This window comes from Ictidomys tridecemlineatus, chromosome 3 (assembly GCF_052094955.1).
Source record: "Ictidomys tridecemlineatus isolate mIctTri1 chromosome 3, mIctTri1.hap1, whole genome shotgun sequence".
NCBI classification, from domain to species: Eukaryota; Metazoa; Chordata; class Mammalia; order Rodentia; family Sciuridae; genus Ictidomys; species Ictidomys tridecemlineatus.
The window spans coordinates 53,673,697-53,699,901 of NC_135479.1; the positions used below are offsets into that span (position 1 = coordinate 53,673,697).

Sequence of the window (26,205 nt, forward strand, 5' to 3'; positions counted from 1 at the left end):
ATCCCAGTTCAGGTCCTGGGAAGGCTCTGCCTGTTCCCAGGGGCGGATGAGCTGCTAGGAGATGGCAACACCTGTCCGCACACACCTGAGCCTGCGGGGGAACCAGCGGTGCACAAAAGCGCTCCCCCACCCCTTCACAGCTCCCAAAGCGCGTCTCTCACCACATCTGAGGCTGCCCTTGGGAGACTTTCTCCCTTTTCTTGGTTTTCATCTGGACTTAAAAACCAAGAAAATTACTAATAGCCAGGGCTTTGCCATTTCCTAGGCATTTTCGAAATTTCCATTCCTGTTTTATTTCCAAAGCTTGAAGGATGGGCGGGGAACGGGCGCAGAGGTGAAACCCAGTTGTCTCGGTTTTTAAGAGGTAAGGAAGGGTGGGGAACCAGACGACGACAGTCTCCCAGCGCTTTTATTCCTGTCTGTACCGTGGGGGAGGGACCAGGCGGGGGGGTGCGGGTGGCCCAGCACTGCCCTAAGGCCGGCCCTGCAGCCGGATTCCCGCGCGGGGCGGGGCGGCCCCGCCCTTGGCTCCGCCTCCGCCCCGTCCGCGCACACCTGGCCCGCAGGTAGCCGGTGCTCGGCGCCTTTCCCGGATTGTAAGGTCCTGAGAGCTGCTGGTCGGCCTCGGGCCCGGGGGCTGCGCTCCGGGAGTCACACCGGAGGGAGCCATGGACCCGGGCCCGGGGGACGCGGCTGGAGAGGGGCCGCCCGCGCCCCGGCCCCGCCGCCGCCGCTCCCTGCGCCGCCTCTTCAACCGCTTCCTGCTGGCGCTGGGTAGTCGCTCCCGCTCCGGGGACTCGCCGCTCCGGTCCCGATCCCAGCCCCAGCAGGGACATTGCGATGGCGACGGCGAAGGGGGCTTTGTCTGCCCTCCGGGCCCGGCTCCTGCGGCCCCCGGGAGCCCCGGGGCAGAGTATCCCCCGGGATCCCAGCCCCCGATCCTCGCGGGCGACGGGGCGCGGCCGCCGGGCGCTCAGGGCTTGAAGAACCACGGCAACACCTGTTTCATGAACGCCGTGGTGCAGTGTCTCAGCAACACCGACCTGCTGGCTGAGTTCCTGGCGCTGGGGCGCTACCGGGCGGCGCCCGGCCGCGCGGAGGTCACCGAGCAGCTGGCGGCGCTGGTGCGCGCGCTCTGGACTCGCGAATATACGCCCCAACTTTCCGCCGAGTTCAAGGTAGGCAGCGCTCAGCCGCCACCAGCCCTCGCCGCTCGGCGGCAACCTCTTTCTGGCCCTAGGGGTTTCGCTTCTTGCAAAGTGTGTGCCCTACCAGGGGATGCTTTTCTTGGGGTCTTCTGTGGTTCATTTATCAGTTTAGTCTCGGTGATCGCCTTTGTTTTGCGATGTAGAGTTACGGTGTTGCTTTTCTATGTTTTCTTTATGAATTAATTTCTCCCAAGTATTTTGAGCGGGGGTGGAGAGAGTTGGCAGGTTTAAGAGTATTTAGCATTTTTTTTTTTTTTTTTGCATTCAACAAACATTTGTTGAAGTATCCGAAGGCTTGTGGGCCGAGGTTCCGACGCCAGGGCTTCCAATCTGGAAGGGTGCGGGGTGGGGAATCGAGACTTTTAAAGGTCGAAGCCTCAGGGGAAGGCGGTGATGCTTATGTTGAGATCTAAATAATTGTTGAGAAGGATGCTGCGGGCTCTAGATCTAGGCGTAATCCAGGCAAAGGAATCAAGTACCCCAAGGCCCTTCCGAGGAGCCGAGTAGGGAGGCTGGAGAGAAAAGTGTCGCTGGAGCTCAGGAAGCGGACAGGTTCGCCCCTGAGAACCAACTCCTAGGCCGGGTAATGTGCTGAGGGGGAGGGGTGGGGGAGGCAGTGGGTATGCTAGTTTGGAGATGGCATTCTTTTGTTTCAGGCGCATTAACCCCCCTATAATGTGTTAGCTTGGGGTTGCGTTTATTGTCTGCAGGATCACGGTCTACTTGCTCTGGATGCTGCAGGGTCAGGAGACATTGTAAATCAAATCGTATCGCTTTGCCTGGGGTTAAAGTGGGGTGTGTGTTTGGGGGGTCCCAGTTAGATGAAAGAGTTCCTAATAATTGATGCACATGGCTTGCTTCCTGCTGAAAACCCACAGCTCTGGGCAGAGAGCTGAAGCTCCCCACAGACCAGTGATTGTTGTTCCTGGGGGGGAGGGGGGAACCTGTCAGTGTTCATTCCACAAGCATCACAGCTCTTGAGTTTCAGCCTGAGAAAGCAGTCTTCCCCATGTGATCTGCAAGGATGCCAACCCCCACCTTCCTCTCTCCTGCCTCCATTAATGAAGAAGCTCTGTTCTGCAGCAGTCACGTGGGTGTCATTAATGTCTCTTTTTGGCAACATTAGCTTTTTAAATATGAGAGGCAATACTAATAGTGGTTAAGGGCGATGTCTTTGAGGCTTCGGGACCTTAAGCAAGTTTCTGAATCTTACCATGCCTTAACTTTTCTCATCTGTAAAGTGGGACCATAAGGTCGTTGTATTGAGTTATACCTAGAGTACTGGCACCTAAGAAGTGTTCATTTTTATAGAATTAGCCTGGCACCTAAGAAGTGTTCATTTTAACAGAATTACACCTCCTCACCTGGAAAAACCTCAAGGAAGGAAGGGGGGGTAATCTTTGAATAACTGTTCCCTTGCCAGATGCATTCCCCACCCAGTTACTACAGCATGGAGAGAGATGGAGTAGTTTGGGAAAAAAAAAAACTCTCCAATTAGTAATCACTCTCAGTGACTCACCAGCATTTCCTCTCTCTCCCCAGGGCCTGGGAACTCCCCAGTGAACCTTGGGGAATTGAAGGATAATTGAGTTGTTGTTAATCTGTTAATGAGGGAGATATCATCTGGGGTTTCCTAGGTCTTTCAGGTAACCAGCCTTGGAGAGTAAAGTGGAGGATTCCAGAATCTGGGCTGTCAAACATTAGGGGCTGAAATCTGGGAGGGCTCCTTTTCTTACTGGTGGTGAAACTTTCATTCATTCAGCGTGTACTTATTGAATGTCTAGAAAGTGTATCGGGAACATGGAATGTGTGATGAGCCCAAAGCCAGCTTCTCCAGGAGCATACGGTCTAGGGGAGAAATGGATGTTAACGAACTGATCCCACAGGCACATGATTAGATGGTGACATGCTAGGAAAGCAAAATACAGTGTGCTGTGACGATAATGGCAGGTGGCTTTGATTTGATTGGGGAAGGTATCCTGGGGTGACTGGAGAAGACTTACCTGGAGAGGTAACCAATTTTCTTTCTTTCTTTTTTTTTTTAATAGTTGTAGATGAACACAATACCTTTATTTATTTTTTAAATGTGGTGCTGAGGATTGAACTCAGTGTCTCACATGTGCTAGGCAAGCCCTCTACCTCTGAGCCACAACCCCAGCCCAAGGTAACCAAATATTGAGTTGGGTTTTGAAGGATGAGCTATTCACAAGGACATGGATGATGGGAAAGTGCATTCCAAACCCTGGGAACTGAAAAAGCAGGTGGGGCTGAGATTCCCCTCCGCCAAATGTATTAATGAAAGTTTATGTGGCTGGAGAATTGTAGAGGCCAAGTTACATAAGGTTTTGTTAAGGACACCTGTCTTTATGATGGATTTTTAGCTTTAGACCCAGAAAGGGGCCAGCATACGAGAGGATGTGTATACTCAGCTCTAACCTCTCACAGATAGGAGGACCACTCTTTGTTTTAACAGCAAATGAATAAAAACATTTTTAAAAATCCTGTCTCATCTATAATCCTTTGTTTTTCTGGTGATGCAGTTAAAGGTGTACTGCAAAAAAATTGGAAAATGTAAAGATCTAATCATCTTAAAAATACTGATGTGTTTCAAAATCTATCTGAGCAAATAAACAAACTGGAAATTCCATTTCTGTAGCCTGTTTTTGTCACGTGAGTCTTAAGACATGTCATAAGACTTTCTCCTGGTCATTAAAATATTCTACAAAACTTGATAATTATATATATTGTTAAATGAACCAGTCTTCGGTGGAGATATTGATATACTGTACAGTCTTCTAGTTATCACACTGAATTGAAATTTCTTGTATTTAAATCATTGTCCTCAGTTCTGTTTATTTCCATAAACTTAATTCCTATAGGGGCATGACATAGTCAAAGCAAAGGTGTAACTATTTTATTATCTTTCTGTTGTTTTAAAATGAACTTCATTGAGGTATAAATTAATAAATTATGTATACTGAGGAGCAACTTGGTAGTTACCTGGAGAGGTAACCAATTTTTTTTTGTTTTTAGCATAGAATTTAATGAGTTTTAACAAATGTATGTATCTTTGTGATCATCACCCCAATTTCAAATATATGATTTTGTTTTTACTTTTTAATCCACTTTATCAAGTTTGATTATTTTTTATCACTCACATTGATAATTTTCCTTCCAAATAATTATGACAAGTTTCAGATAATACCAGTGATGCATATTTTCCTGGACATTGAATATCTTTTTCTCATTAATTTTTCCTCAACTTTATGACACTTACAAATGACAAAAAACATACATATTTACAATGTATAACATGATGTCTTGATATATGTGTATATGGTCAAATGATTCATTCAAGCTAAATAACATGTCCACCAATCTTCCAAACTTACCTTTTTTTCTGGTGGTAAAAATATTTAAGTTGTATTCTCTTTGCATTTTTCAAGTGCATACTATATTAATGCTAATTATAGTCACTGTGCTCCATCACCTATAAGTTTATTGAACAAAAAGAAAATCACATCTTGTTTTTGTGCCTCTGGTTAGGAGAAAGGTGGAAGATTTTTCTGTGTTTCTTGACTAGTTGTAAGTCTTTTCTTGCCATCTCTCTTCATGTTGCTTGTTTCCATTCTGCTTTGGTCTTAATGTTCTTTTCTTTTTTAAAAAAATATTTATTTTTTTTAGTTGTAGTTGGACACAATACCTTTATTTTACTTATTTATTTTTATGGGGAGCTGAGGATCGAACCCAGGGTCTTGCACGTGCCAGGCGAGCGCCCTACCGCTGAGCCACAACCCCAGCCCTTAATGTTTCTTTCATTTGTTGCCATAAGTTCCTCAGCCTTGTCATATTTGCTGCATATATTTTCTCTAAAGTGTCCCCCTTTCCCCCTACCCCAGTACTGGAAGCTTTTGGTTTATTTATGTCATGCCTTTTGATGTTCTATTTTATGTACTTCTAGTTTTTCTAAGGCTATATTAAGGTTTTTGGCCATCTGGAGTTTATCTTAGCTTATGTGCTTAAAATCAATTTTAGATCCTCAGTGATGTACTAGAGGCATTGCTTTTAAAAAAAAAAAAAAACAAGGATTCCTTCTTCATCAGTCCTATATTTTGGCCACCTAATATTAGTGTGCCACAGGTTTTCCACCAGGTAACTTTGATATACAGAGAAATATCTTCGCTTGTATCTCTCATTCACTTAGACTAAGCCCCCACACACAATGGAATTACTGTGTTTATGTAGAGGGACATTTTTAAGGTCCTATCTTGTCTACCTTCTTGAAGTTGTCATATTCTTTTTGGAGAGGTCTTATGGCAATATAGCCAGGCTAAGATGAATAGAATCCATTTTAAAGGATTAATTTGATTTATTGGAAAGGAATGGATTCTATTTGGAAGAAAGAGCAAAAATAAAGATATAAACTACAGAAGATGGAAAGAAGGTGTACCTGAGCAGTTTGTTTGTAGAAGACATGCATTGGGGCAAGACCACAAAAGAAGTTTAAACTATTAGGTAGGGAGTAGAAGAGCACAGAAGGATTTTGAGTATCTACTGGGCTGCAGGAAGATTGGCCTGGTCTACCATGAGTGCAGTGGTTTTTTTTTCTAATTTTTTTTAGTTGTTGATAGACCTTTATTTTATTTATTTATACACAGTGTTGAGAATTGAACCCAGTGCCTCACACATGCCAGACAAGTGCACGCTATTGCTGAGCCCCAGCCCCAGCCCTGAGTGCAGTGGTTTAATGGTGGTGGTGGTGGGTGGAGTGGGGATTCTCAGAGCCTGGCTCCTCCTTAGGGACATGTTCTCATCTGGGTGAGTTCTAATAGAACTCAATGCTGGCCATGAGAGTCTGCTGAATCCAGGAAGGGTGGAGACATTTTGGGAGCCACACTGCTTGACAGATGACTTGAGGGCTGCGGATATGAGGGAGAATCTGTGAGAAGACACCTACCTGAAGAGGAAGGGCTGGTTTTAGAGATTCTGAGTTGGATGGGGGCTGACTGCTCACCCAGAAGAGAATGTCAGTACTAGGATGTAGGCTTGATGATTCTTTGCGGGGTGGGCTTGCCAGATAGAATACAGAATGCCCAGCTGATTTTAATTGCAGATAAACAATGAGTACATTTTTTTAGTATAAAAATATTCCCAGTATTGCATGGGACATAGGAACATATTTTTACTGAAATACTTATTCATTGTTTATTTAACTGAGCACTTTTTTTTTTTTTTTTTTTTGGTGTGTGTGTGAGGTGCTGGAGCCTGGTGTGGGCTAGGCAAGAGCTGCACTACTGAGCTACATCTTCTAGTCCCTGTGTCTTCTGTTTTGATTTGCGAAATCAGGCAGCCCTACTTTGGGGTGAGGCCCTTGAAGAATCTAAGTGTAGAAAGGCTTAGAGAAGAATCCAACCTAATGTGATCAGAATAAAGACCCAGAACCACCATTTCGGTTAATTAGATCTTGAATTTGGCTTCATCTCATCCTAAAGTTTTCCTTAAGTCTCAAGGGACGATTAAAAGAAAAAGAAAAGAAAAATGCTCAGGCCATGTGGCAGTGGCGAGGATCGACCCTCTCTCTCAATTTGCTCAGACTGTCCCCTTTGGCAGGCATGAGCAGATGACAGACCTTCCTAAGCAACTTAGGAAGACCCTGTCTCAAAGTAATATTTAAATAATCTGCTGTCATTTAAAAAGATGTTTCATGACCTTTGGTAACTAATCAAGAACATATTACTCTTGCTATCTCTGAATGTTAGAGGCTCTGGATTCTAGGAGTGGGACAAACAGCTCTAATGTACTGTGCATGTGCATGTGTGCGAGTTGCTCACACTGGTTTGCTTGGGTGCTTGTACATGCACAACAGAAATCCCTAGAAAGATGCTTCAGAAGCTGCTGGGAGTGGCTCCCTGCTGGCCAGGGTCATTAGGGGATGGAGAACAGTAGTGTTCCAATAGAAGAAACACTTCTGTTTGCTGTTCTTTATATTTTGAATTCTTTTTTTCTTAGTATATACATCCATCACCTTTTGAAATACACTTTCCAAAAGCTGGAATGTGCATTTACACAGAAAATGACAAAAATTGCTACATAGTTCAAGAGATGGACAGTGCAAAAGGGATAGGGAACATGAGGATCACCAGGGCGGGAGGTCTTGTCTGTCTTGTTCACTGTGGCCCAGTCCTTGGAATAGTCCCAAGCATGTGGGCGGCATTCAGGACCAATTTATTAAAGGAAGAAAGGGCTGGATCAATCTTTTACGGATCAAACCACAGAAAGAGAATTTTGTGTTTTTCAATTTTCATCCCTATTTGAAAGAGGCAGTAAAGGAGCTACATACAGTATGTCTTCCAGCGTCAGCTCTTCTGCTGGCGTGGTCATTCCCAAGCAAGAGCTAGCAGGACATCAGCAAAGGAGAAAGCAGGGCGGGAAGGATGTTTGCTTGTGACAGCATGGGAATCCAGCAGAGCCTGGGACCCCAGTGATCAAAGGACCAGAGCTTCAGGCAGCACAGACGCCCATCGGATCCAAATCCTCAGAGACGACACTGGATGTTCAAGGCATAGGACACAGTGATGGTCCTTCTAGGGAAGGGGCCTTCTGTACCGGGACCCTCATACCATTTTGGAGCAGCATCAGCAGCAAAGAACCAGAACCGTTCTACCCTGGGGTTGTTTGCATATGATCCTCTCAGATCAAGGCTGAAGGATGATCACTCAATAGCTTGGTGCTTACAGGACCTTCATTTGGTTGTATCAGGGTTTGAAATGACCTCTGGACCTCTGTTCTGATTCCCTTTCAGAATGCTGTTTCCAAGTATGGCTCTCAATTCCAAGGTAATTCCCAACATGATGCTCTGGAATTCTTGCTCTGGTTGCTGGATCGCGTCCATGAGGACTTGGAGGGCTCATCCCGAGGGCTGGTGTCCGAGAAGGTTGGTGACTTGCTAAACAAATCATTGTATAGGATTCTTCTTCTTCTTCTCCTCCCCCTCCCCCTCCCCTCCCCTCCCCTTCCCTCCCCTCCCCCTCCCCCTCCCCTCCCCATCCTCTCCCCCTCTCCCTCCCCCTCCTCCTCTTTTCTCCTCCTCCTTTCTCCTTTCTCCTATGAATGTTTATTCAACGTGGATTCCTGTGTGTTCTGCCTACTGTACACACAGTGCTGTTCTCTGCTTCCTTCTTTGAGCTCTTGTTTCTTCCCCTTGCAGTATGTCTCATCCTTCCTCATCCCCGTGAGGTAGTGTGTAAGGTTTCACTTTGAATCGTAATTTGAAAATGAAAAGAATGTGTTTTTGGTCTATATTCTTTGCATTCATCTGGCCCTCCGAGGCTGAGCGCCATGATTTGCCATTTCAGTTCCACCATTGCTTTCTCAGTTACATATCTCACGGGGCAGCGATTCCTAATCTTTTTTTCTCAAGAAGCAGGAAGGATAATTTTTTACACATGTGCATTTAGCATTTGCAGTTTCGAGGAAACCTCAGACCTTTGGGAGGAGGAGGAAAGCATTCCACTAATTTGTAATAGCCACATTTAATTGATACATCAGTTATGTTCTTTATGGAGTTTGCTAAATCAAGATCAATAATGGCTTATGCTTTAGAGCTATCCCTTTATTTTCCACTTAAGAGAGTAAAAGTGAGTGAAATTATATCATGAGTAAGCAAAGGTATTGTAACAATATTATTGAATGCACACGCCTATAATTGCAGTTGTTTGGAAGGCTGAGGCAGGAGGATCTCAAGTTCAAGACAGCCTCAGCAATTTATTGAGTCCCTAAGCAATTTAGGGAGACCCTGTCTCAAATAAAAATTAAAAAAAACCGGCTAGGGATGTGGCTCAGTGTTTAAGTGCCTCTGGATCTGATCCCTGGTGGCAAAATAAAAAAAAAATTTTTTTTTTTGAATAATCTGCTGTCATCTAAAAAGATGTTTCATGACCTTTGGTAACTAATCAAGTAAATACTACTCTTAATATCTCTCATGACTGATCCAGATGTACCTAGGAGAACTCCTTTATTAATTTTGCTTTGTTTTGTTTTAAATCTGAATATTTGATTTCTAACTCACTCACAAATCAAGAGAAAAAAAAAAAGGTCATGGAAAACATTTTGATTGGTCCATCCCAGTTTCCCATCTCTTCATAATTTGCTTGGAGCCCATCATTTTGGAGTAATAAAGAATGGAGGGCCCAGGAACCTCAGGCTTTTATTCTTTTTAAAACTCATCCACTAGATAGCTATTCTCTGAGTTTTTCTCTTTTAAATGAGAAGGTGCTTCTGGCACAGTGGCTTATGCCTGTAATCCCAGCAATTTGGGAAGCTGAGGCAGGAGGATAGAAAGTTCAAGCCAGCCTCAGCAACTTAGTGAGACCCCCGCCTAAAAATAAAAAGGCCTGGAGATGTTGCTTAATGGTATAGTGTCCATGGATTCAGTCTTCAATACTATGATAAATAAAATCTGCAACGTGATCACTTATGTATGTCTCATATGTTAGGTTGGGTCACTTTCTCAAAGCCACACAAAGAAGGGACAGAATCAAGATTCTAGCTCAAGAGAATCTGGCTTAAAATTCTGTTGTTTTAAAAATCATCACCCATGGGACTGGGGCTGTAGCTCACTGGCAGAGCATTTGTCTAGCATGTGTGAGGCCCTGGGTTTGATCCTTAAAAATAAACAAATAACATAAAGGTATTCTGTCCATCTACAACTACAAAAAATAAAAATAAAAATCATCCTAATGACTCCCCATCCCAAAAACATAGCCAGTGATTACCTGGAAGGACCTCCAAGGTTACTCCAAGGTCACTGTGGTTCCTATGGGCTGTGGGGGTATGGGCGATTTTTCTTTTATTTACAATGATTTTGTTTATCTTATTTAAACTCTTTTGATTGTGAGTGATAGAAATGTAAATTTATCCAACTTAAGGAAAAGCATTTGTTGCCTTCTGTAACCTGCAAGTCCAAGGGTTGAAGTGGCTTCTGGCAGGACTGGCTCCTAGGACTCAGACAATGTCACCAAGGTCTTTGACTCACCCTGCCTCTCCTCTCTGGCTTCTGTGTCACACTGGCTCTGCCCACATGGTCACAAGAACCTCTTCTGTGATGCTCTGATAGTCTTCAGAGCCTGGATTCCAGAGAACACCCAGGGAAGAGTGGATTGCCCCAGCTGGTTCACAGGGCCATTCCTGGCATGTGGCCAGAAGAATGGGATATTCTGAAGGGGCACACTTGAGTCACATGCCTCTGGGGGTGAACGAGGCTCAAGGAGAGCTTTTATAGGATCAGAACTTTTTTCTCCCCAAAGAATAGAATGCTCAGCAGATAAACATGTGTCCACCGCCCTGTCTCTTCTGTAAGTTTATGGCTGTTTTAGTCAGCTTTTTCACTGCTCTGGCTAAAAGACCTGATAAGAACAATTTTAGAAGAGGAAAAATTTATTTGGGGGCTCACGGTCTCAGAGGTTTCAGTCCATAGAAAGCTGACTGAACTTCTTAGGGCTCCAGGTGAGGCTGAACATCATGGCATTAAGAGTAAGAGTGTGGTGGAAGGACCTGGTTCATATGATGATGAGAAAGCCGAGAGATTCCACTTGCTAGATACAATATACCCCAAGGGCATGCTCCCAATGACCCACCTCCTTCAGCCACACCCTACCCACCTTAATTCACTGATTTGGTTAAGGCTTTCATAGCTAAGGCTGGGGACCAAGCCTTTAATGCACAGGCTCTTGAAGGATATTCTGGTTACAAATTATAGGAACAGACTTCCAAGTTGCCTTTCATTTTTTTTTTTTTCCTTCTGTCCTTTGGTAGCAGGAAAAGTCCCTGGGCTTAAGAAGATCACAGAGAGGTTAAGTAACTTGTGGCAAGTCACACAACTAGTAAATGGGAGAGGCGGGAAGGGCCCAAATGCAGGAAATACAGTGCTATTCCAGGGTTTCTTCACCTCAGCCCTTTTGGCATTTTGGGTCAAATAAGTCTTTGTCGGAGTGTGTGACTGACTGTTCATGGTAGCATTTGTACTGTCTCTTCCCACTAGATGCCAGTGTAAATCCCCAGTGAATTGTGCACATCAGCACACAAAATATAAATATAAATATAAAAATAACCAAAAAATTGTCTCCAGACATTGCTGGATGTGCCCCTGCAAGGAGGCAAAATCACCTCCGTCACCAGTTGAGAAGCCCTGCCCTAGAACTTCTGTTCCTAACAAGGGTGCACTGTCCCCAACCTGTCTTTAACATATTGTTGAGTTTATTTAAGCCCAAGAGGACCTGCCAATAATTCCTCTCCATATCTTTAAGATTTCAAAAAAAAAAAGCAGACATATTTGGTCTCCCAACTTTCTTCTTATTTTGGGATGAAGGAGATGCGGGGGCAATACTTGCCGGGCAAGTGCTCTCACCACTGAGTACCATCTCCATCCCCACCCCCAACTCCAATACGTCCCTCTCCCATATTCTCTATCATGCAGCCAGATCTCCTCAGGAAGGAAATGAGATCATGTCACTCCCCTGCTTTGTATGGCACTTAGAATCTAGACTCCACCCCCAGTCCCCTGCTTTGTGTCCCTCAGTGGGCCCAGTGTATTAGGAGCATGGCATTCCCCAGGCAGGACCAGGGCGTGGCTGTTGGTCAGAGAGAGGAGCTTATCCAGCCCTTACTTTGACCCAGTGAAACCAGAAGACTTTTTTTTTTTTTTTTTTTTTTAAAGCCTGTTCTGAAATTTGCTCTCCGGAAATAGGGCTGCCCAAGGAAGCCAGCCTCTGTTTGCTTGAAGGTCGAGAGCAGCAGAGCTGTTGGGATGATTTGGCATGAAACTTCACTTTTCCCTTTTGGAGAAGGGAAGCTGCTGTTCTCTGTGTAAGTCTGAATGATCTTTTTCTTTTTGAAGTTATTTTTGTTTTGAGGACATAGGAAAGCCATATAGCTAGAGGTATTTGTAACTGGAATAGAAAACACAAGGACCCCTTTCTTTTCCATTACTTTGAACAATTCTCAAGTGTTTTCACCCTCTCCAAAAGGCATATTTTTTTTTACTACCCTATCAACAGCAATACATAAGAAATCATGGTGGCCATCTGTTTTCCAGAAAATGCCATTCTTGTAGAATAAAGGAGGTGATGTGACCGGGGAGAGAGGTGGCAAGCTAACATGTATTAAGCATCTACTGCGTGCTTAGGCACAGGGCACACATGCCGTCTCTTGATTTTCACCATAGCTGCATGATGTCGAGGGGATGTGATTTCTTCTCGGTGTAGAATGAACCTTTGAGAGATACCCAAGACTAGAGCAGGAGCGTGACGTCGTGGTCCACGCTGCATGGAGGACTGTTCCTGCTTCTCACCCTGGCCTTGTTCGGGATTTTCTTTCCAGACCCCCATCCTAGCTGATCCCATCCACAGCCACTCCCAAAGTCTTCCACTGTCACCTGTGAGGAAGCATCCTGTGCTCTTCTGAGTTCTTTGGTTGCAAAGAACTCAGCCTATTTGAGCTGACCCTAAGAGGGAACTGAAGAGTTGGCCCAGGAGGAACAAACAGCAGGCTGAAAACAACTTTGAAACAGTCAAGGATCAGACGGCTCTGGGACCGTGAGGGTGTCTCAATAGCCTGGACCCAGCTGCCAGAAGGAACATGGTCCGCCCATTGGTCACTTTACCCATGATTCATGCCCAGGGCAGGAACATCTCATCCGTGTAGTAGCTTAGGCTGTGGACACGTTCCTTTGTAGGGGTGAGCAGGATCCCTGATGGAAGAGCCCTCCTCACGCAGGGACTGGATTCAGGGTCCCAAGAGGGGGTGCTACAAATGAAGATGGAGGAGAGAGCCCCAGGCAGCCAGAGCATTACAGTGTTCATGCTGGCCCAGCATCCCTCCTCCAGGGCCTACGTCTGTTGGCAGCCAGACGTCTCTGCCTGGGGGTTGAGTTACCCTCACACCCCACGTGTCCCCTCCAAGCCTGCTTCTCCTCTTGGCTTTCCTACTTCCTGTTTATGGAGTGGGTATTCTCCAGGGGGTGCTGCATTGGAACCCGGGAGCTGATGGTGTTTATCCCCTTCCTCTTCCTCCCTCTGCTCCCGTGCTGGGTTATGAGCTGGGCTCACGGGGCATCTTGAAGCCACTCCTTTCTTTCCTCTTCATGGCTTCTGCTCTGGGTGACCTAGCTGTTACCTGCGCCCTTGAGCCTTTTAACCCGTGTCCTCAAACTGAGCCTTCCTTGCCTGGGAATGGCTGTCAGGTTAAAGCATCTCTCCAAGCACCTGTTAAAACCCATCAGAGACTCCACATTGTGCCAGCCACCTCCTACACAGTGTGTGTGTGTGTGTGTGTGTGTGTGTGTGTGTGTGTGTGTGCGCGCGCGCGTGTGTGTTGTATGATGTACATGTAAGTAATATATGTAAGTAATAACATGTAAATAAAAAATATATATATTCTTTAAAGCCTCAAAACAGAGCTGTCAGATTGGTATCAGGACCCTCCTGTTACAGTTGGAAAGGCGGTCCAGTTTGTGTTTCCCTAAAAGTTCATGTGTTGGAAACTTAATCCACAAATTCATGTTAGTGGATTTGGAAGTTGGGCCTTTGGAAGGTAATAAAGATTAGATGAGGTCACAAAGAGGGGTCCCCATGATGGTATTTGTGGCTTGGAAGAATGACCCCAGTGAGTGAAAGACCTTGGGATGCCCTTCACTTTTTTTTTTTTTTAATTATTTAGCTGTAGATGGATGCAGTATCTTAACTTTATTTATTTATTTTTATGTGGTGCTGAGGATCGAACCTAGTGCCTCACACGTGCTAGGCAAGTGCTCTACCAAAATGGATGAAATGGAGCAAATAAAGAGTAACTTAGAATGGATTAGAGATGTTGAGTAACTCAGATAGCCAAATACTAGTGCAGGGATTTTGAATCCACCATTCGGACTCCTGAGTTTGTATTTTTTTTTTTTTTAAACCACTGAGCTATATCCCCAGCCCTTTTAATTTTTTGAGACAGGGTCTCACTGAGTTGTGTAGAGCCTTGCTAAGCTGGATCTCCAACTTGGTGATCCTCCTGCCTCAGCCTCCTGAGTAGCTGAGACTATACAAGGCATGTACCATGATACCCAGATCCAGAGTCAATATTCTTGAATGGGGTCTTTGGTATTTCCTGAAGTAGAAGCACAGTTCCTCAGGATGTTGAAGGCACCAAATGTGGCACCCGACTCTTTCCTCAGCCATTTTCTACTTCCCTATGTACTTCCTGTATTTTAGGTCAAACTGACCATAAGGAAATATTGGGACAAATAAGAGTGACCATCCTGAGTGCTTGTCACTTATTTGTTCTAATAGTTTATTATGAAAAATTTCATACCATGGAAATGTCAGATTAATTATACAGTGAACGTTCACACCTACTACAGGGAACCTGCAGTTTATGTTTATTAAATCTACTTTATGACACGTTCACCCTTCTCCCCGTCTTTCTTTTCTAGCTTATTTTCCGATGCACTTTGAAGTGAACTGTGCACATCAGCACACTTTACCCCAGATAGTTCACATGTATTCCTTCCATCCTCAGCTTTCAAAGACAGTCATCTGAGATTCCACCCAAGTCTTCCTCTACCACTCACCGCCTGTTCTTCTAATCAGTTTTTTTTTTTTCCCTTCTATGGGAGGATATCCCACAAGCACTCAAGAAGCACCAAAAATTATGCTCAGATATTCAAACAGTAAATAGGCACCTGCACAGTTTCCCTGTGACTTCCTGGTTTCCGGGGGATGGGGGGCGATTAGGAAAAAAATCTAACAAGACTCCTTGAGGGGATCAGTGATGAACAGCCGGGAAACACTCATCTAGGGCATGTTTTACGGTGGCCTTCTGGATGCTCTTGTAGTTTAATTTTATATCTTACTAATTAGCTTTGTAGTATGAGTGGCTTTGATTCTGGGATTGCCCTTAGGGACAGACCTTTCAAGGACAGTGATTTTACATAGCAGGGCTTTCATGAGTAATTGTGTTTCGTGGGTTGTAGGGACTAATAATGCAAGGGGTTAAAAACAAATTTAGAGAAACTGGGAACTTGGAGTAATTCCTATTGGGAGTGGTAGGAGTCCAGAGGAAGTTGGTGGCATTGGGGCAGGCAAAAGCCCCCAAGATTGGATAGTGAGAAGATGACCCCCAAGGATATCGGATCCAAATATATCCATCCTCTAAATATTATTTTATATAGTAAAGACTCTGCAGAGGTGTTTAAGTTAAGGATCTTGAGATGAGTGATTATCCTAGATTATCTAGATGGACCTTTAAAGCAATATCAGTTAGAAAAGAGGCCGCGATTAGAGACACACAGAGAAGACAAAGCTGAGAGAGAGTCAAAAAAGACCAGAGTGACATGTCCATAAGCCAAGGAATTCTAGCAGCTGGCCATTGTTGGAAAAAAGCAAGGAGTGGATTCTCCTTGGAGTGTGTGGAAGGAGTCTAGCTCTGCCAACACCTTGATTTTTGGCCCATTCATGCTGATTTTGATGGTCTAGTCTTAAGAACTGTGAGAAAATAAATTTGTTGTTTGAAGCTACCAGTTTGTGATAATTTGTTACAGCAGCTACAGGAAACTAATACACAAGGGCGTCCAAAGACGCTCACAGGAGAACGGATGGTATATGTGGAGGGAAGGAAGCTGTGTATCAAATCACAAAATGCAAAGCCTGCTTCCTTTGCAAAAGATGGAACCGGGCTCACCAGAAAATGTGGACAGGCACATTTAATAGGTGGGTTAGGGAGAGATTTGGTGTGTATGTTTTGAGTGATGGACGCTCACCCTGGTGAAATGTACAAGGGTCATCTAGTCAGTGAGGACCCAGCAGGACAGAGGTAAAGAATGGGGCCGTCCATCCTGAGGGACGAGTTGAGGCGGGCAGGTAGGAGTGAGCATTTGCCAAGGATCATGCTCCTGTCTTGCTTCTCTGGTACCTGCAGCGTGCTCTCTCAAGCATTTGGAGAGCTCGAGGGGTTGGGAGAGCATTGAGTGATGCCATAGGCAGTATCGGAGTCCAAGAGGCTCAGAAAGGGATAGTGTGGGCCCAGGATTGAGCGATGGTCTGAGTTCTGGGAGCGGTCACAAGACGGGTGTCCTGGATATGGCCTCTCATCTGAAGTCCTTTCTTTCTTTTTAGCTGCCACCTGAAGCCAGTCAACCCTCAGAGAACTTCTTATCCTCATCCGCCCAGCTTTCTTTAGGCCAAAGCTTTGTGCAAAGCCACTTTCAAGCACAATACAGGTAAGATCAGTCATGTATCATCCAAGGGCTCAGAACACTTGCTGGTAACTGCTGTCCCCTGGCCATTGGCCCTGAGATGACAAAGTAACAAAATCCATAAAAAAAACCTTTCTCTTTCCTATGATAACCCCCAATTAACCACTCACTCCTGTCGTCTCTGACCTGTAGTATTTCTTCTTTTCCTCCTTCCCAGTTTCCAGGCCTTCTACCTCCCCTTGAAGGAGGGGTGATAGAGGGTGAGTCTGCAGAGGATGAATGTGGAGGCTGGGCTATCACTAGTGAGCAATCACCCCAAAGCTGGGGAGAGACTTCCTCTTTGCTCTTTATGGCCAGAGAGCCCAGCTGAACAAGTCATTCTGAGTTCAAGAGTTGCCAGTGTTATGGAGAATATAAAAACAGATAAATTGCCAAGCCTTTGACTTCAAAAAGCATGTGTTGCTCCTGGGCATTTTTATATGAAAGTACAGAGACTTGACATAGGCAGAATCTCCAAGTATCACAGCATTTAGTGAAAGCATTTATTGCTGTGATAGGTCAGAGAGGAGGCCCCCACCCTGCCCCCGGGTTCTCAAAGGAGCATGCCTGTTGAGGGGTCTGAAGGGTGCATAGGATCCAGTGAGTGGGAGGGAGCAGATTCAACAAGAATGAGTCAGGTTGAAAGGTGAGAATCAGGATATAGGGGAAAACCATCAGTGATCAGGATTTAGGGGAAACCATTAGTTACAGAAAACCTTTGGGTGAAACGCTTGCTTGTCTGTGAGTAAGCACACATGTGCATTTATTTATTTTTAAATATCAATGCTTAAACTTTATTCTTAACTGATATATAAATGTGTGCCTATTAATGGGTGTACCATATCATGTTTTCATGTGTGAACACTGTGCAGTCTTTAAGTCACGTTAAACATATTTCCTCAAACATTTATCATTTCTTTATGGTGGAAACTTTTAAAATCCTTTCTTTTGGCTTTTTGAAATGTACAGATTTTTGTTATCTGTCGTCACCCTACTGTGCAATAGCACCCCAGAGATGTGGCTCCCTCTAAGTGGCCATTGAGCAACCTAATCAACCTTTCCCCATCTCTGCATCTTTCCTTCTCTCCCAGCTTCTGGTGACCTCCTTTCCACTCTCAACCGCTACAAGATCAACTTTTTTTTTAGAGAGAGAGAGAGAGAGAGAGAGAGAGAGAGAGAGTGTGTGTGTGTGTGTATACATACACACATACCATGGCCTTATACATGATATATAATTTAAATATTAATATAATATAATTTTTATATATACACACATTTTTTTTGGATACTGGGGATTGAACCCAAAAACACTCTACCATTGAGTTATATCCCTAGCCATTTTTATTTAATTTTATTTTTTTAATTATTTAGAAGTGGATGCCTAGACTTCTGTTTTCTTTCTTTCTTTTTTTTTTTTAGTTGTCAATGGACCTTTATTTTTATTTATATGCAGTGCTGAGAATCAAACCCAGTGCCTCACACATGCTAGGCTAGTGCTTTACCAACCCCAGCCCTATTTCTTATTTTGAAACAGACTTGGTAACTTGCCCAGGCTAACCTGGAACTTGCGATCTTCCTGCCTCAGCCTTCCGAGTTGCTGGGATTCCAGGCATGTGCACAGCATTTGGCTTTTAACATATATTTATATGTAATAGTATTGGGCTGGGGTTGTGGCTCAGTAGTAGAGCGCTTGACTCGCATGTGCAAGGCCCTGGGTTCGATCCTCAGCACCACATAAAAATAAATAAATAAAATAAAGGTATTATGTACAACTACAACTAAAAAATAATTGAAAAAAATAGTATTTATCAGATAGTTAGATAAAGTCTAAGAAATATATGTCATAAAATACAGCATATGCTAGATTACATAATATAATCGCATATTTATAATATATGGAATATATAAAATAATGTATTATTATGTGCTATTACATTTATATGGTATGTTATTATCTTGCAATGCTGGAATTGAACCAGGGCCTTATGCGTGCTAGGCAAGTGCTCTACCATTAGCCCTTTTGGTGTAGTGTAAATATGCCCATATGTGTAAAATAGGCTTTTTCTGTAATCCTATAAGACTCCAGGAGGTGAGTGCTAAGATCTGGGAGGTAGGGCTTTTTGCACAGAGTTGCAGAGCCAGCATCTGTCCTGTGACTCCCTGAAGTGTGAGCCCTGCCTTCGCTCCCTTTGTGATTCTTCCTCTTCCGTTGCTTTTCCATCTCATCTTGATTGTTCATTGTGATCTCCAACTGCACCTAAGCGGGGCTGTCTTGTCTTCTATTGTGGATACCAAAACCTTCCAACATTTTTTCCCTTCTGGAGGTTGCAATAAATCATTTCAAAGTGGAGCTTTGCTCAGGATTCTTCTGGATTGGCAGTCCCTGTCCTGTTGGTTTTCTTCTTTTAATTACTTTTCTTTAAACAAGGTGACACCCGCTCCATCTTGTAGAACCTCCCAACCTGCAGTCATTGCCTTCCGTACTTTCAGGGGATTGCATTCTTTGTGTGTGATCAGGTGGAGGTCACTTAAAACTGCCCAGAAACTGTCCTGCTTTAGGATTTAAATTACATTCCGTAAGCAGTGATCAGTAAGATATGATCACCCTCTTTGAGGGTGCTTGTGTATTTAGAAAGGTCAAAGAGTCAATAGAGCACTTTTCGAGCACCCCAGACTCATAGCATGTGAGAAGTTGAGGTTCTCTGCTGACTCAGAGAAGGAGGAGCTTGAAGACACTGCCACCGAGTGCCAGGGGGCGGGGAGAGGGGGTGGCATTCCATTCCTGCCCTGGGATGCTGAAATACTGGGTAACAAAAATCCCCTCTAAATGAGCCTGACTTTCTTTGCTGGGCTTGAAGGAAGACCAGCTTCTTCCCTGAGAGGTGAGTGATCCTCCGGGAGGTATGCAGAGAGCAAACCTAGATGTTGTGCCTGCCGACCTTGAAAGCTCCTAGCCATGACAGGGCCTCCGTCTTATCCTCAGGTATCCAAAGCAGAGGTTGCCAGGAACAAAAAATAAAGAGACAGAAGGAAAAAACAGAATAGAGGAAGAGGAAGAAGACATCGAGGAGGGAAAGGGGGAGACCAAGGAGAGTCCGTATTAGAGAGTGGGGCGGTGTCCCGTTCCTTGCTGTCCTTGTGCCATAAATTAACCTGGTTATTTTTTCACTTTGTTTTCTCTATGCTTCTCTCCTCATGTTTATGTATGCACTTTTTTTCCCCTTTCTTTTAAATGTTCAAGTGTATATATCTATATATATCTATATATATATATAATGCATATCTACACATATAACTCACACATGTATGCATGCACACATATGTGTACATTGTGTGTATACACGTATATACATATTTTTACATATATGTACATACATATATCTATTTGTGCGTGTGTTTGACTTTCTGTATCCACAGCTTCTGTATTTGCATACTCAACCAACCGAGGGTAAAGATATTAGAAAACAGTCACTTCTGGCCAAATGGTGGTGCATGCCTGTAATCTCAGCTATTTGGGAGGCTGAGGCTAGAGGATCACAAATTTGAGGTCAGTCTGGGCAACCTAGCAAGACCCTGTCTCAAAGTAAAATAAATAAATAAATAAATAAAAGGGCCTGGAAACTTTTGTTAATCCTTCCAAAAAAAAAAAAAAAAATGGCAGGGGGTGTTGGGGATGCAGCTCAGTGGTAAAGTACCCCTGGGTTCAATCACCAGTACCGAGAAAAAATTGCATCTGTATTGAACATATACAGATTGTTCTTGTCATTATTTCCTAATCAATTGGTAGGACAATTCTTTACGTAGCATTTACATTGTATTAGGTGTGATAAACCATCTAGAGGTGGTTTAGAGTCTGTGGGAGGATGTGTAGGTTCTGTGCAAATATTATTCCCTCTTATGTGAGGGACAGGGACATGCACAGAATTTGGTATCTGCAGTGGGGTCCTGGGACCAATCCTGAGGATATGTGGAACAGCTCTTCCCATTCTCTAGATATTTAGTTTGTGCCCTACCATGTGCCTGGTTCTGTGCGAGGTGCTGCGAACAATGCCCAGCCCCTGTTCCCATGGAGCTCACATTCTGCTGGGGGCACAGGAGACAATACACCAGTCAACCAACAACCTGAGCTGGGGCTCAGAGAATGAGAGGGAGCAACCTGGGAGGTGGGGAGGCAGCCAGCATAGATAGGTGATCATCAAAGCTTGTTTTCAGAGGAACATTTGAGCCAAGCCTTGGGTAAAAGGAGTTCACCATTCAAGTAACCAGGGACGGGGCACTCCAGACAGGGGCGAAGGCCAAGGGGCTGATCTCGGCAAGTTCAAGAGATGGGAAGGCTAATGTGACTGCCAGGTGGTGAGAGAGCAGGAGACGGGGCCAGGGAGGTGGGCCAGAGCCTGGTAAGGCAGGTTTTTTAGTCCATGTGTGAGTTTCAGTCAGAAGGACACAGGAAGCCAGGTGTGGTGGTGCATATCTGTAATTACTGCTCCTTAGGAGGCCGAGGCAGGAGGATCCCACATTTGAGGATAGCCTCAGCAACTTAGTGAGATGTTCAGCAGCTTAGAGAGAGACCTGCTCTAAAATCAAAAACTAAAGGGGTTGGGGATGTAACTCAGTGATAGAAGACCCCCAGGTTCAGTCCTCAGTACCCTGCAGGTGAAGGTCGGCTGGGGGAACACAGGAAGCTGCTGCAGAGGTTAAAGCAGGGTGTGTTCTAGCTCTACATTTTAGGAGATGACCCGGTTGTCATGGCAGTGGAGGGACGTGACAGTGGAAGTGGAATTTGATGTTGCTACATAGTCATCACAGTGGGGGATAGCAGTGCCTGGAACCATGAAGGTAGCATGGAGATGGAGGGAAATGGCTGGATTTGGGGTATGTTTTGGACATTGTCACCAAGGCTTGCTAGTGGACTTAGGCCTAGGGGTGAAGGGACTGAGGGAAAGATGAGATCGTAGGGTGACTCCAGGGCTTTTTTGAACTCTTACCTGGTGATCGCTGAGGAGGGTGTCTTCCAGTACATTGTCTCCAGTGCCTGCCTTGGTGTGGGTGAGTCGGGAGATCCCTGAGCAAGGGACATTGAGCTGATCAGATATTAAGGAGTAGCGCTGTCTTCAGTAGAGTCCTCCCCTGTAGGATGATGAGTAAGACGTCAGGCATTGATGCTAAAAATGGACTGGTGACTGCTAAAAATACTTGCTTGGTGCCTGAGCATCTGTAGTAAAGTGTCATTAGAAACCCCATCCAGGTGACGGCTTTCAGGGTGCAGGAAAATGACTTTCTGCAGCAGTGGGGTGGGGACAGCTGGTGGCCTGGGAGGGTTGGCACTTGCTGTCCTTTGTCTGTTTCCATGCAGAAGGGCATGCCTGGATGGTATCAACCTTCCTTATGGAATTGCGTGAAATCGGGAATGGATGTGAAACTATGGAGTAATTCACAGGCCTCTGCACACTGAGGTTCTCCCTCTTCCATTTCCCATTAAACTTTTTTTTTTTTTAAATATATTGGGGCTCTCCTCCAGGCCCTCATGTATGCTAGGCAAACACTCTACCACTGAGCTACATCCCCAGCCCTCTGAAGCTTTTTTTTTTTTTTAACCCTTTTTAAAAAGATATTTTAGTTTTTTAGTTGTATTTGGACACAACACCCTTATTTCACTTATTTATTTTTATGTGGTGCTGAGGATCGAATCCAGGGTCTCGCATGTGCCAGGCGAGTGCTCTACCATTGAGCCATAACCCCATCCCCCTCTGAAGCTCTTTTTAAGGGTCTTTTTTTTTTTTTGAGCTGAAGGAGAGAAGAGGGAATAGTATTAGGTGCTGGAGATTATGGGTTTTAGGAAAAATGTTGTTGTGATGTTGGAGTTTTGGCTTGAGCAGAGATTGTGTGTGTGTGTGTGTGTGTGTGTGTGTGTGTGTGTGTGTGTGTCTTCCAAATTCTTCCTGTCATTCCTAGACTTGATTTTCAGAAAGTCTAATCTGTTGTTCCCATTTCAGACAACATTTCCTTTTAGGCAGAGTATGTTTTTAATTTAATTAATTGATTTTTGGCACTGAGGATTGAACCCAGGGTTGCTCGCCCACTGAGCTACGTTCCCAGCCCTTTGAACTCACTAAGTGGCTGGGGCTGGTCTGAAACTTGCCATCCTCCTGCCTGAGTCTCTCGTAACTGGGATTACAGGTGTGTGTCACCCTGCCCAACGAGGCAGAGTATGTTTTTGAAACAATTTGACAAGGACAATGAATATCATAGGGGAATTGGGTCCCTGAACATGGAAAGGCAGTTGGGATGGTTTTCTGTCCCCTTCTTTTAAGAGAGCCCAGGGTTTAATAGGACAGGATAGCAAGAGCTCTGGAGGAGGTAGGGAGAGGGAAAGGACCTCTCAGGCCACATTTGGGGTATCACAACAGCCTGTTCCCATAGCCAGAGCTTTCTGTAAGAGTGAAGTGGCCTTATGTCAGATCTATTGGTCACATTTCCTATCCTCATTTCTCCACTTTGGTGGAACGGGTGTATTTCCTATTCTTTCTATAGTTTATTTTGAAAACAATATCATATTTTCAATAATGCACTTTAACATTGAAGCGACATCCCCAGTTAGTATTTAAAGGGGATGTCGTTCAGTGTCATAGGGCATTGGGTTAACATGTGCGGGGTTCCTGGGTCCTATTTCCAGCACTACAGGATGAATGAACGCATGAATAAAATAATATTAGCCCATTCTGAATTTTCTGCAAACTATACATCTCTTACTCCCTGATACACATTTGGGGCTCAATGTAAAGGTCATATCCCTGGCCCGGTTTAATATGATGTAACTCTAAGGAGAAAAAAAAAAAATGCAGCCCAGCTTAGTTGAAATAGGCTGAAAAAATGAAGAAGTCAACAAAAAATACTCTCTTTGTTTGCATAAATGTGAAATGGAGATTTGGAAATTCCCCAAAGACAAAAGTACATCCTTCAGGACAATTTTATATCTCCCTAGGTAATAAGGGAAAGGGGAGGGGGACTGGGAGGGGAAAGGGCAGCTACAGAGCAGACCCCAGGATTGCCAAGTCCTGACTGTGGTTTTTATGCTGCTTTTACCAAAACACTACCATGGTTCTCCAAGGGGAAATTTGCCAGAGGCAGTGAGTAGGGATATTAGATCAAACATAAAACAATGGGGGCCAGGGAGGTAGCTCAGTGGTCAAGCGCTTGCCTAGCATGTACAAGGTCCTGAGTTCAAGCCCCCAGAACTAGAAAACAACAAAACAAAAAACAAAGCAAAACACTCACCCAAAATTCCTCATGATACAACCAAAATATTTCCCAAACCACTGGAAGTCTTGTTTCCTAAAATCACTTGTTGACCTTCTGATAACTTGTGTTCATTCTGTTAATTGACATCTGAAAGATTCACTTCACCGTGAGCAGAGGCCTCAGGTTCTCCTTGGGTGGCAACCCCAGGTTTGCATTCTTGCTTGCCTCTGGGTTTTCCTGTTTTGTCTGCTCAGTGGAAAACCAATTGAGCAGGACCAGCACTTTCCAAAGGGACTCAGGAAGCCTGGTCCTGAAACCTGCTCCAGCTTACCTGCTGACTTAACCCAGGCGAGACTGTCCAGAGCAAAGAACACAGAGTCAGGCTACTGGGGAGGGAGGGCATCGTTCTGTATCCCCAACGAAGTTCATGCAGATTTTAGGATAAGGAGCAGAGTGTGCGGAAACCCCTTGTATCTTGGAATAATATGGTGAATTATACAGTCAGGGAAATCAAATTCGTGCACCCATGTGGAATATAAAATTGTGCTTCACTTTTCAGTGGTTCATGTTGAAGTAAGGAAGTGTTAAAGGTGGAGTTGAAAGAATATAAATATATAAATATCTACTCCGAAGTAAGCAATTCCTTACTCATTTATACTCAAGAATTCAGGAATGATGAGGAGCACAGAAATGGAGCCTCACTTTGGAACTTCAGAGTGGTGTGTCCTTTGACAAGCTACTTAACCTCTCTGTGCTTCAGTTTTCTCTTCTGTAAAATGGGTGAAATGCTGACTGTTGATGGGAACTACGTGGGGTAATATGTGCTTGATGCTTAGAGGGATGCCCAGTTCCTAGTAAATGTCATTTCAATGTCAACTGTTACAATTTGCCGGTGTTTCCTGAGCTTTATTGCTTCTTGCTCTGTATAATAATGAGGGCAGAATACATCAATGGCCATTCCAGGTGAGCACTAGAGTCATTTAGGGAACTTTTAAAATTCTGATGTCTGGGCCCCCTCCCCATCTGCTTTGAAATAGAACCTCTTTGGGGTAGGGCCTGGGCATCCAAATATTTAAAAAGTTGCCTATATAATCCTGGGACCCAGGAAGGTGAGACGCAGGGGCAAAGATGGTCCTGAGAGCCCTTCAGTTTGAAAACTGGCATGCTGTTACTATCCAGAGGGGTTATAGGGCCCGTCCCCATTTTAATGCACTAACATGTGGTTAAGCTTTCTTCTTTTCTTTTTTATTGGGGTAAAAGTCCTTTGCTATAAAAATAGACCATTTTACTTTTCTTTTAAAGTGATGTTAAACATGTACCATTCGGTGGCCTTACATTACATTCACCATGCAACTACTACTTCTGTGTAGTTCCTAAACATTTTTATCACCCAGAAAAATAAAGTTCTGCTACCCAGTCAGCAGCCATGCTCCATTCTCCCTTCTGCAACCCCTGATGACCACCAATTTGCTTTCTGTCTCTGTGGCTTAACCTGATCTGGATATTTCCTATAAATGGAATCATACATAATGTGGCCTTTTGCATCTGAGATTTTTTTTTTGTGTGTGTGTGTGTATGTTACCAGGGATTGAACTCAGGGGCACTGCACCACTGAACCACATCCCCAGCCCTATTTTGTATTTTATTTAGACACAAGGTCTCACTGAGTTGCTCACCACCTGGCTTTTGCTGAGGCCGGTTTTGAACTCGCGATTTTCCTGTCTCAGCCTCCTGAGCTGCTGGGGTTTCAGGCACGTGCCACTGCACCTGGCTGCATCTGAGACTTTTCTGAGCACTTAGCATCATTTTCTCAAGGCTCACCCACGTTATATCAGGACTGACTCCTTTTTATGGCTGAGTGATATTTCACGGCGTGCTTACACTACATTCTGCTTGGCCACTTATCTGTTGATGGACAGTTGTGTTATTTCTACCTCTTGGCTCTTGGGGGCAGCAGGACCATTAGGAACATTTATGTACAAGGATCCATTAAATGCCTGTTTCCAGTTCTTCCAGAGTGGAATTGCTGGGAGTGGAGGGGCAATGGGAATTTTATGTTGAACTTTTCAAGGGGCCACCCAACTGTTTGCGTGTTCACACTTGGCTCTCTGTTCTTTGTCCTCACAGATCTTCCTTGACCTGCCCCCACTGCCTGAAACAGAGCAACACCTTTGATCCTTTCCTGTGTGTGTCCCTTCCCATCCCCTTGCGCCAGACGAGGTATGTGAGATATGAGTCCGCCATGTTTTTTTTTTTTTCTTCCTTTTGCTTCCAAAACAAAACAAAAAAAACAAAAACAAAACTCAGAGTTTCTCTAGAAGCCAGTCTTGTAGCCACGTGGCCATCAGTTATGAAATGTGACAAAGTTACATCCCTTCCTTAGCAGAGGAGGGAATAATGAACACCATAACACTGTGTGTGTGGGCACCAGGCCTGTGTCCCATTGAGAAGCTGGCCCCTGGTCAGACAGGAGCAGGTCAGAGCAAA

The 26,205-nt window shown here is 44.5% G+C and overlaps 1 protein-coding gene across 2 annotated transcripts in view; it reads left to right on the forward strand.

Moving 5' to 3' along the window:
• The first annotated feature begins 471 nt into the window (after positions 1 to 471).
• Positions 472 to 26,205, forward strand: part of Usp43 (ubiquitin specific peptidase 43) — a 75,739-nt gene continuing 50,005 nt past the window's right edge. Inside the window, exons 1-4 of one of the 2 annotated variants that reach the window (XM_040269439.2) lie at positions 472 to 1,178; positions 8,011 to 8,142; positions 16,361 to 16,464; positions 25,846 to 25,938. In XM_040269439.2, the coding sequence (XP_040125373.2) occupies positions 669 to 1,178; positions 8,011 to 8,142; positions 16,361 to 16,464; positions 25,846 to 25,938 (839 nt within the window). In that variant the 5' untranslated portion in view covers positions 472 to 668. The remainder of the gene's footprint in view (positions 1,179 to 8,010; positions 8,143 to 16,360; positions 16,465 to 25,845; positions 25,939 to 26,205) is intronic. The other variant, XM_005332869.4, reaches the window with a different exon arrangement.